Consider the following 12387-nt stretch of genomic DNA (forward strand, 5'->3'; position numbering starts at 1 on the left):
GGCAGCAGCTGGCAGAGAGTCGTCAGATATGATCACATGCTCATCCACAACGGGGAAAGAGGAGATGAAAGAGGTGAGGAGGAGGAGCTGTTTCAAACTGGAATCAGGAAAATGTGGGAAAAGCTGATCCAGAGTCAGTACAGGACGAAGGACAGAGGAACGGAAGGACAGAGGGACAGGGGACGAAGGACAGAGGGACGGAAGGACAGGGGGATGGAAGGACAGGGGAACGAAGGACAGGGGGACGGAGGACAGAGGAAGTAAAAACACGGTGTAAAACCAGTTCACTGGCCTGTGGATTAGTGGATCATGGATTAAGGCGGATGATAGCTGGTTTAGAACCTGGTCTGTTCTGGTCTGGTCTGTTGTTTCTTCTACTCCTAATACTGAGGTTAAGATAACTATGACTAGTTACCAAGTTAAATATGTTCACGTTAACCCAGCTGTGAGGATGGAGATTAGATTAGATTTAATTGGATTGGATGAGATGAGATTGGGTTATATGGGATTGTTGAGATTAGATCAGATTAGATCAGATCAGATCAGATTAGATTAGATTAGATTAGATTAGATTAGATTAGATTAGATTAGATTAGATTAGATTAGATTAGATTAGATTAGATTAGATTAGATTAGATTAGATTAGATTAGATTAGATTAGATTAGATTAGATCAGATTAGATTAGACTGATGGGATCTGTTCATCAACAAACAGGAAACAGTTCCCACAGAGAACATTGTTGTTGTTATTTTTTAAAGTTTCTATATTTTGTGTTTAATACATCATTAATATTTATTATTCATTCACTGTTAAACCAGGTCTAATCTGGGATTTAATCTGCAGATCCTTTGATGTTTCTGTTTTTATTCCTGAGTCACAGCAGCAGCAGGTCATGGGTGAAGGGTAAACACGGGGGCATCTGTTGATGAAGTGCTGAGGCGTGGGGAAATAAATTACCTCTGAGTGACATTTAAGAATTAATTTGGTCGACCTGTGGAGCACGCGTGATGTCATCACCGTGTCACACGTCAGCTGTTCTGAAGTGCACAGTAATGAAACACATGAATACTTGAGGGATAAAGAATAATTAACTTAAAAAAACAACAACAATCCCAGCCGTAAACAGTTAAAGGACAGGTGGCAATAAAAAAAACAATTAGCAGTAAGGATGCTAATGCTAACTAGTAAAATAAAAATCAAAGAGCTTCAAAACAACGTGACAGCTCAATAGTTTCAGCTAACGAGCCGCTAACCTTTAACCAACGTTTATGTTTCCGTCACCGACTTTAAACAGTGACTGTGCAGCAGAACGGTTGTTGGTTCTGGATGAGTCCACTCTCCATCTCACCCCGATGTTTCCTGCACTGATGGTTTCACAACCAAAACAACATCAAACCTCTGCATTTATCACGTACCGGTCTGGGCCATCAGAGGGAACCAGAACCAAGTCGTCATGTGACCGGGCCCCGTGGAGTCTTTTGGTCATTTCCTCCACTCCTAACTTGACCTCATTTCCAGTCGTGCTGCTGCGTCTCCATCATTTGCCCGTGGCAGTAACATTACCCCAAATGCCAGCTGTCACAGTCGTACACACCTGTGTATAAATATATACACGACGGAGTGAACGGAGCTGTGTGATCTGGATTCATTTACCCAGAGGAGCTGCGCTGCTACTGCATCTGTTTCTGCTGCGTCGCAGAGGAAATCGTGTTTTTGTTGTTTCCTCTGTTGAAACGGTTCAACGAGTGAGATGTTTGCTGTGTTGACGTGGTCGTCGTCTTCGGCTGCTCTCATTGCTGGTGCTCACGTTGGTCTCCTGCACCTCCAGGTGTGACCTTTGACCCTTGGTCTTTGACAGGACACCTCAGCATTGTTTGGTTTTTCCAGTATATTGAGTTGAGCACTGTCACCTCCATCTCCCTCGAGCCACATCATTGTGTTAGTGTTTATGACCTAAACTCCTGGCCTACATTTGGACAGAGAACACACAGGGTTTGGATGTCAAGGACAGTAAATCCTAAATCGTAAAAATACTCTTTTTTCCCACAAAGAGTCGTTCATTGTGCTTTGTTTCCCAAACTGGACTCAAATACATAGTTGACATTCTAAAAAAAAATACTCCCCCCAGCCCCCCCGTGCTGCCCTTTGTTGTTGCACTGAGTCAGATGATCAGCTTCATCAGTGGATGACAGATGAATAAGGCACTAAGACTTGGCGTCGTTTTACTCAACTCATCAGAGTTTAACCTGGAGGTAGAGAGTTCTAACTGGCTGGAGGTACTGAACATGAGGATTCATCAACAGGTTCTGAACAAATGAAAAAAAAAAAAGATTGAAAATAGAAAAAATAGAAATAGATTTCTGTTGGATGTGTTTGGCACCAGGTCACGACCTGCTTCACTGCCTCATCGGGACAGACATCAAACGTTTTACTTAATACATTTTTATGCCATTGAATACAATGATTATTTTCTGGCCAAACTCGTGCATAAACATTAATATTTTCTTTTGGTTTGCTCAGAGTTAACACGTGGCAGATATTGTTCCCACAGTGAAACTTCTGTTCTCTTTATCTTCGGACCTACAGTATCTGTTTGTAAGCAGTAGGTCAAATGACTGACAGCAGGTAGGGTGAGAATCAGTATTCGACCCCCTCCTCCTCCTCTTCCTGCTCCTTCTCCTCCATCTTAGCGTTAGCATAAATCGACGTCGCTGCCGCCTGCATACAGAGAGAGATCGCCCCGGGATAAAGAAGTCGGCTCATAAACTCCACACGAGGCAGCGACGCCTCCCTGTGAGTCTGAGGAACAAACAGTTTGTTCCGTCAGCGCCCGTGGGAGAAGCTCCGTTCACAACACTTCCTCTGTCCAAATACATCATTCAGAGTCAAAGTACTGCAGTAAAACTCGTGGTTGTTCTGTTGATCACACTTCAGTACGTTTCATGTTCAGATTCACTGTTTACACCGCAGTAGTACAAGTCGTGCAGTATTTACGTAGTACTTGTGTGTAGCTGTTCTTTTCTTTATAAAACGTGTTTCTGTGTAAACAGTACATACAGTATATGAGTGTGTAGTATCAGTTACCACAACAGTACACAACATTAATTACCTTTAATGTCACTCTTGTCCAGATCTTTAATTAACTGACGACACGTCTGTGATTTGACCCTGAATCTGACCCTGATGATTGGATGGAGGAAAAACCTTTTTATTATATTTTCAGGACAGTATTTGTCCTGTGTTACTGCAGTAAACTGTATAGTATTTGTTCTAAGACTAATTCTAAATTAGAGTTTTATTCTAATTCTAATTATTCTTTAAATAATTCTAAACTTAATTCTAACCCTGTCTTGTACCAGGAACTCCTGATGAAAGTACTGCAGTACAGTCAAGTACTGCAGTACAGTCAAGTACTGCTTCAAGGACATATTTGATTGGATTTCCTTTTTTTTTCCTCTTTTCATTTCATTGACCATTTTTATTGTATTCTGTCCCCTGTGGCGGTTTGTGGAATAGCCCTTTATTACTGAAACCCTTCTGGGCTGTTCCCAGTTGCCCCCCCCCCTCCTGGCCCCTCCCACCTCTGTTCTATACACTGTTCATTTTCACCCCAGTTGTTTCACCACCTCAGTTCTCCAGAACGTTCTCTGACTTTTGAGTTGCTCTGATTTGATTCTCGTCACGACGCACTCTTAATAACCCCCGGCCCACGGAGCAGAGCGCCTCCTCCTGGGCAGTTAAGCCTGGTGTGACCCTGTGACCTTATGCAGCTCCTGTTACAATAAATCAATAGCTGCACCTCTGCTACAGTACTTACGGTACAAAGTCATTCAGTCCTGAATGTTCTGTCCTCAAATATGGAAGAAATTTTTTTTTTTTTTTTGCCCGTGTTGAAATTTGTTCCTTTCAGTTTTTAAACTTGTACTCTGCTGACGGAGTACGAGTAAGTAACCGTGAATTCACAATAGTTCCTGATATTTTAGCACCTCCATCAGTACCACGTTACTGAGCATGCTCAGTTCACTCTGTCTACCTCACCTTTTGATTTTTATAATATATTTATATAGTATATTTTTTCAACTGTACATTATACCCCTGAGGCACTGGTTCCCAAACTGGGGGGGGCAGACCACCCACAGGGGGCGTAGTAATATCATAGTCGTATCGTTGCCCTGTAAACCGGGCTTCATCGCCCCCTGCAGTTCAGTGTGGTTGTTGAGAATGTGGTGGGGGTGCGCTCCAAGTGCGCTCGGGCTTCTGGGTAATGTTTGTTTGTTGGACTTGTCACGTCTGAGTGCCGGAGCTGTTTTGCAGTCGTGCCCTGGGGGGGGGGAGGTGGGATATGGGGGCATGGATATTTAAATGTTATTTATTGAAGCATGAAAAACAAGCAGCCGGTGGTTGAGCCACGTCACCAAAGTAAACCCAGGACCAGACGCTGGAAAGTCAATGGGTGCTGCTGTGTGTGTGTGTGTGTGTGTGTGTGTCAAAGTGACACGGTATTAAAGTGTGTTTTAATTATATTCTGTCAAAGGACACACACACACACACAGTGACTTATCTGGACCAATCAGTCTTTAACTAAAGTCCCCACCCCCGCACGCCCCCCTGTGGCGGTTCCACTGAAGTCCACCTCTGCTGTACCGTCTTTTCCTCGTGTCATGTCGGAGCCCTGTCACCCAGACGTCTCGTGGTCGGGTCACTGACTCTGTCAGACCCAGTTGTTCCTGTTCCGGTCACTTTATGTCAGGTCTAGATGGCAGCAGCGAGCCGCTGCGAGCGCCGGCCCGCGGTGTCTCAAGAGGAGGGGACGCTGTCACGGCTGACACAGAAGAGCGCCACACTTCTGTCGCTCTGTCTTCCTGCTGTAGAGCCCACTCTGTATGAGCAGCTGCAGCTCCACGCTCCACCTAGTGTGTGGAGGCAGATGTGTCAGCTACCTGCGTGGCAGCTGTGAACACCCCCCCCCCCGGTACCCCTCACTGTGGATGTTGTCGCCGTCTCCGCTTTCATAGTTGCTTTTTTCCGCTGAATATAACTTCTCAGTTGACTGAGCTCACAATTTCCCATCATGCTTAGCATGACAATTAGCCGACAGACATTCAGAGTCGGAGCTGCTGGCGTCGGTTTAAAAATGTCGTTGTATAAAAAAAAAGAAAACACAGAACCTGCTGAGATTAAAAGGCTGTTTCCTCTGTGACTGAGAGTCGCAGTGACCTGAGTGACCTGCAGGGGCTGAGGCCACATAGAGCTCAACCGTTTGGTTATTTTTATATTAAATCCTGGATTTCTCAGAACTCAAACAATCACTGTTCTTTAGCTGTGGTTCACAGTCGAGAACCTTGGACCTTCTAATATAGAGGCCAGTTTAGTTGAACACAACACTGATATTCTTGCAGGGATTGAAGAAAAAGACACAGAAGATCGGCAGTAAATAATCAATAGTTTACTTAATAGTGTACTAATGAAAAATAATAAAATACTAAAGATCATGATGTATAAATATAAGTTCTTGTTTCAACTACACCGTAGTTGGAGTTTTTCTAATGGAGACGTAGAGGTGCTAAAAATAAACTTAGAAAATAAGACACAAACACCAGAAGACTGTCTTCCAATAGCTGGAACAGATGTCATGTTTATGCTCTGTGGGCAGAAATAAGGATGTTTGGCACAAACAGCAGCTTTTACTAGTCCTTCTGTTCTGGCTGCCTGCCTCCTCAGTCCTCAGATTTCAGTCTTCAGTCCTCAGTCCTCAGACTTCAGTCTTCAGACTTCAGTCCTCAGACTTCAGTCTTCAGTCCTCAGACTTCAGTCCTCAGTCTTCAGTCTTCAGTCCTCAGACTTCAGTCCTCAGTCCTCAGACCTCAGTTTTCAGACTTCAGTCTTCAGTCCTCATACTTCAGACTCAGTCTTCAGTCCTCAGTCTTCAGTCCTCAGACTTCAGTCCTCAGTCCTCAGACTTCAGTCTCATCTTAAACATGCGTCGACCTTTTTCTTCTTCCATAATCAATTCAGGACATGTTCCATCACTGAGTCCCAGAGACTCAGCTTGACTTCATCAGTGCAGTAACACTCCAGTCAACAGTCTTACCATGATGAGGTTCATTAAGGCCAAATTAGCATGCCTCTTGAAAAGCAAGCCCCCTGATTGGATCTGATTGATATCATTATGAGAGCAGTGATGAAGCCGATGATGTGGTGGAAAAAAAAACACACTTCAAAAACCAGAGCCTTCACCTGGTACGATGGCTGAGAGCCAGAGAAGGTCACCGTGTGTTTAATCCACGGCTGACGTCAAACGTCACGGACCAGATTCAGCCTCAAAAAGCAGTTTGTCGGCAAAGGCGCTCAGCGGGGGCAGAAACGTCGGCGGAATGTTCCGCAGAGAACCGACGTGATGTGGCTTCACTTTGAAGCCAATCACGGCGAGGGGAACCGAGCTGATGCTTCCTGTTTCCTCCTGGGATGTAATTAACATGAATGGAGCGATGAAGATGGAGCAGCGTCTGATCCGGTTCACTCCACACCCAGACCAGGGTCTGTGGACTGGACTGTGATGTTGACAACCAGGACAATTCTGAAGAATTACTTCATTTGAACCGTTTGTATTTGGAGTTAGTCTTTGGACAGGAGGAACTTTATCGCCACCTGGCTGCAGCCTCACAGAGATCAAGACAGGATTTCACCGTAGATAATGAATGAATATAATGTGTGTGTGTGTGTGTGTGTCGCATCAGCCTCAGTTCGTGTCAACATTTTTTATTAAAACCGACACATTTTGTCTTTTCCGTTGTTCCCACTTTTCAACAGTCAGAAAAAATTTGACTTTGTAATCAGTCTGCAGCACAGAGAGAGGGTTGGTGTTTTTTTTTCTCTCGTTTTTCCACCACTGCCTTTTTCTCTTCTCTCTTTTTAGTAACACACACCAAAGTGATCATGTTCCAGGCTCAGATGTCGAGGGCAAAAACCTCGCAGTTAAAAAAACAGTTTGAGCAGAAAGTGTTTTTTAAAAAAAAACAATATAAAAATTTACATTCGCAGCATAAACACCAACTTTTTGGGTTGTGATTACCGACTGTAGCCAACGTTTACCTGTCACCGTGGCATCTTGAAAGTGGAGCAACACAAAGATACCCATGATGCCTCAGTGCCGCGGTGCCTCTGTTCCTCCGTCTGCCAGGATCGTGACATTTGATAAAACAGGCCGTCAACCATCCGACTCCTCAGCTCCTCAGTGTCAGGTGTTTTTATTATTATTTAGAAGAGAAATGACCTGAGCTTGAAAGCTGTCCGTCACCGAGGTTTACTTCAAAGAGTCAGAGCAGCGTCTGGACTGAGGAGTCTTCACGAAACAACCTGACTCTGGTTACAGTCGTGCAGACTTTCTTATACACGGTTCATACTCTCAGCTCACCAGTAGGTGTCACTAAAACTTGTGATCTTGTATCCAGAGACCAAACATTACAGTCAAATGGGAAAAAAATAATGTTGGGTGATGGTTAATAATAATTCTGCTCACTGGAATAAAAGACAATAAAGTTAGCAGAAAAAAAACAATGAAGTTAGCAAAACCGCACTGAAGTTAGCAAAAAATAGCAACTATCAGATTAGCAATAAACAACAACAACGAAGTTAGCGAAAAATGAATTGCGCATTTTCTGGTCGTGCTTCTTAATATGTAAATCAGCAACCAGAAAAATACCAAAGATATGCACCATATCTGTGACCACAAGAGGGCACTGTTTACAGTCATGACACCTAAATGGCACGATTAAAAAATTTGATGACAAAACCATAAAGAAAAAAAAATGCCATTGAATTTTCTGCGAGATTTGGAGTTGAGATTCTAAAGTATGTAGCTGAAAAACAGTGAGGGAGCAGCGGTTCTTGGTGAGCGGTACCGTTTGATGAAAACCGATGTATGAGCTGTGACATCTGTGGTACGATGAGGAACCCACGGAGATTAGTGCCAGAAAACATCACCGAAGAAACGAAAAAGAAAAGAAAATGGAAACCACTTTTTTGTGGAACTGACAGAACGTCTCATCCTTTTGTCTTTTCCACTTTAAGAACATCTCTCAGTTCCACGGGTTCCTCAGGAACAGAACCTGACTGTTCCCACACAGACAGGAACCTGTTAGCTCTTCTGTCTGACTGAGTGGGCCACAGGGTGCCTGCTGTCCTCCCACTCAGGACCTGGGAGAGTCAGCTGTGGACCTAATGAGAATTGGACCTGACACCGTCCTTAGCTGCTGTCTCCCTCAGCAGCCCGTCACTCCTCCCTACCTCCGACCCCCTCCCTCCCCCTCCTCCCACTTTTTGCTTCCTGTTCTTCTTTGCCGGTGGTGGTGTCACGGAGGTTGTTGCAATCTGAGGTTGAATTATTGATAGGTCGCTGGGTCGGTCTGATCTGCTGGAACTCTCAAGGACTGATCAGATGTGACATCCGTCCGAGCGCTAACAGGAGTAGCCGCGTTGCTATGTGACAGGAAGGCTCTCGTAATTGGGTTGTGTGTTTGTGTGTGTTAATATGGCTGAACATAGATGTGTCCATTTTACTGCAGCTACCAGTAAACCAGCACCATCAACGTGTGACCTACGAGTTTTAGTCAAAATATTCTGAGACCAGTTCAGACTTTGATCGTGTCAGGTGTTCAGCGTTGTTGCCTTTTGATTTGATCAGACTTTTATTTTAAAAATAAACAAGAACAAACATCACAGTCAGAACCAAACCTCATCAACAGGAAGTGGATTTCAGTCTGTTGTCGTGGAATTACTTTGACTGACTTCTGAGTCGTCCTCGTGTCTAATTTATCGGCTCTGCTCTGACGTGGTCTCTCACTCACTCTCTCACTCACTCTCTCACTCTGGTGAATAACTCATACAGAGTGCATTTTGTCTCTGACATCAGCCGTGAGCAGTTAATGTGGGAATTCATACCTCGGTTTCCATGGAGTCTCCTCAGAAACACTCGGCCAGCAGGACATTGAAGTATATGTATATTTATAAATATATTTATGTGATTATATTTATATATTTATACATATATACTAATATTAACCTGTATGCGCACATATCTACATATACTGCATAAGTATATGTGTGTATACATATATGTATATATGTAGGCAAATATATATTTGTATTTAAATATTTCAACATTGATTATTTGTTTGATATTAAATGTATATTATATAAATATATATATAATCATATGTATTATATAATAAAATAAATATATCCTTTGTAAATATATGACATGTACATTTTGTTAGAATGTCTTGAGTTTCTCTCGGTGATGAAACAGAGACTTCATATGGAGCGGACAGCTAAGTTTTCAGTCGGTTCCTGCGTCGTCCCCCTGCTGGAATCTTCTGGTATTTGCCGTAGGAGATACTGTACGACTTCGCGTCGGACGTGTGTCTTCAGTCGGTCGGAGCTGATAGAAGTCAGTCTCTGATCTGGGCCGTCCCGTCCAATCACGGCTGCTCTTTACTCCTCTTATCAGACACTTGAACCAATATTGAACCGTGAACCAACGGTAGTTTCATAAATAAATTACAAGATGGATGAGGAGGCTGTGCAAACACACCAGGTCTAATATCAGAGTAGTACTTCAGTAATGAAGTAGCGGAGCTGGAGGAGGCTCTCGCTGAGACACTGGAGACAGATTTATGAACACACTCTTTAATTTAGTTTCTGCAGCGCGGTAAATAACAAAGTCCACGTCAAACGAACGGGTTTTACTGTAATTAATCAAGGAAAACGTTAACGAGGAAACAGGAGGAAAACCCTGCAGCCGCTGACCTGCAGGGGGCGACTGTGTAGGGGCGTGTGTTGTGTAGTGAAAAAGACAGTACTGTTTGTGTACTTCAGTGGTTCTCAAACATTTTACACCATGAAAATATTTGTCTCTGAATGTACAAGGAGTACGACGACATTAAAATACAGTATTCAGTGATGTAATACTACAACTGGTACTTCAAATCCCTCCTGAAAACAAACTGTATTCAACAACACTTCAGTTTGTGTAGTATTATAAATACATCATTATAATTTATTACATTTTAAATATAGTATTACAGTTGCAGTAGTATAAATGCAGTATGTTAAATACTGTATTATAAGATACAGTTTTGTTGAGTATTTCAACACTTTTGTGTTTTTTTTCTCTCCAGTTGTTCAAGGATAAAGTGTTGGAGCTGGGGGAGAAGCTGCTGCCGGCCTTCAACACCCCCACAGGAATCCCCCGAGGAGTCATCAACCTGGGAAGGTGAGTCCTGCGAGCGTCTGCTCCCAGAACTGTTGATAAACCCTCACTTGTCATTCCATCAGTTCCAGCAACTTTACACGTCACGTAGCCGTTAGCATAGACGGCGTATCTGGCGTATCAGATCTCTTCCAGGTCCGCTGTCTGGGAATACTGCAGTTTTCCAGTAAACTGCAGTAGCAGTGGAGACAGGAAATACAATAGGGCAGAGAAATCCCGTCTTTGGTGTTCGAAGTCCAAACGGAGCGTCCTGCTGGTAAAACACTGGTAATACACCAAACTGGAAACAGCGTCATCTGACCGCGGGCACCACTGGTACCTGAAAAAAAAAATACTACAAAGACAAATACAAAAGCAGTGAAAACTCCCCGGATTAATGAGGAGAACCAAGAACCGATATATAGATTTGTCATATAATAAAAACATGAATACTTTTTCCAGCAGAAATGTGCTGACTCAGCATGTGGATAATGAGACAGCTAACGAACGCTAACGAACGGAGAACAGATTTGATCAAAACGTCTCCAGTTACCGCTCAGTCGTAGGTTGAGTCCACACTTCCTGTTTGTTTCCTGGCACCGCGGCCGTCGTCGTCGCCGTCGTCCACCACCTGCCGCCAGTTCCCAGGACCTGAGCTCGACAGCTGCGGCTGATTTAATTAACTTCACTGGTCGGTGTGTGTTACATCACCAACGTTGGTGTGTGCTGCAGAAAGACAGAAACACACACTGTGTGTGTGATGTTACTGTGATGTCTGTGGTTCTGAAGCGTTGTCTGATGTCTCTGCTGCAGTGGAACCAGCTGGAGTTGGGGCTGGGCCTCAGCTGGGAGCAGCATCCTGGCCGAGTTTGGAACCCTCCACCTGGAGTTCGTCCATCTGTCGGAGCTGTCCAACAATCCCATCTACAGGGAGAAGGTGAGAATGACACTCGGACTGCCGTAGTAGTACTCACCCAGTGGTACTACTTCACACCGCGGGATGACACTCGGACTGCCGTAGTAGTACTCGCCCAGTGGTACTACTTCACATCAACTTACTTTTTCAGTAAGTGTTGAGAGTGCAGCGCCCCCTCAGGACAGTAATGAACCTACTCCATCATCACAACAGTTCTTTGGGGCCTGGTGAGTCTGCGGTCCAGAAATGTCAACAGCTCGGTGTGTGTTTGGAGTCCAGGCCCCGGAAGACGTGGCATTTAATCATCTAGCGCTGAATTTTAGAAACTGCTAAATGTTGCAGACGCAGCGGACGAGTCTGAGGGGGAAAGAGAACGAGGAGCTAGCTCGCTACAGAACCTAAATAGACCACGAAGGATTTATGTAAGAGCCGTCCAATTAAATCTTTTAATTGGATTAACCACTGTGGGTTAATCACAGTTTATTATTATCCTAATTAGTCACCGGAGATCATGACGAGTCAACGTGGATAAATAAGACAAAAAAATATGGTGTTTTTTTCTGTATATTTCTGCTGCTGGTCAGATGACCGCAGGTCCAAAGGTCACGGCAGAGACGCAGGAGCAGCGTTCACCGACCGTCTGTGAAGGTCACACCCGTCTGTAACATGAAGTGGTTCATTCCTGATGTGATGTTTCTGCAGGTGATGAACATCAGGAAACTCCTGAACAAGATCGAGAAACCGCACGGCCTCTACCCCAACTTCCTGAGTCCAGTCAGTGGAAACTGGGTCCAACGTAAGTCATGTGACACAGAACCTGTCAAATCATTTGGATCTTCTCAGCTGCACTGAGCCTCCGTGGAGATTAGATTAGATTAGATTATCCTCAGATTATGAACAGATGAACAGAGTCACATTTTTAACAAAATATAATTCCATAAAAAAATGATAACTAAAGAGTAAATACACCCTACAATGGACAGGAAAAAAAATATATAAAAAATAATTGTAAATACACCCTACAATGGACAGGAAACAAAATAATATAAAGAAATAATACGCCACTAGGGGGCGTCAGGACAGTCACCAGTTCATTGGTTTGTTTCTCGTCCAGAATCTTTTCTTTTAATGTTCTAGAAGGTGAATTGTTCATTCACAGGTGTGAATTTTGGTGTGAATGGTTGATGTCTCAGTGCTTGACATCAGGTCAGAGGGTCTGAC

At 43.8% G+C, this 12387-nt stretch overlaps 1 protein-coding gene across 1 annotated transcript in view; it reads left to right on the top strand.

Moving 5' to 3' along the window:
* LOC103387925 (mannosyl-oligosaccharide 1,2-alpha-mannosidase IA) overlaps positions 1-12387 on the top strand; it is an 88479-nt gene that overhangs the window by 69478 nt on the left and 6614 nt on the right. Inside the window, exons 7-9 of the mRNA XM_008322730.3 lie at positions 10180-10274; positions 11064-11187; positions 11869-11962. Coding sequence (XP_008320952.1) covers positions 10180-10274; positions 11064-11187; positions 11869-11962 — 313 coding nt within the window. The remainder of the gene's footprint in view (positions 1-10179; positions 10275-11063; positions 11188-11868; positions 11963-12387) is intronic.

This window comes from Cynoglossus semilaevis, chromosome 13, assembly GCF_000523025.1.
Source record: "Cynoglossus semilaevis isolate Cse_v1.0 chromosome 13, Cse_v1.0, whole genome shotgun sequence".
Taxonomy (NCBI): domain Eukaryota; kingdom Metazoa; phylum Chordata; class Actinopteri; order Pleuronectiformes; family Cynoglossidae; genus Cynoglossus; species Cynoglossus semilaevis.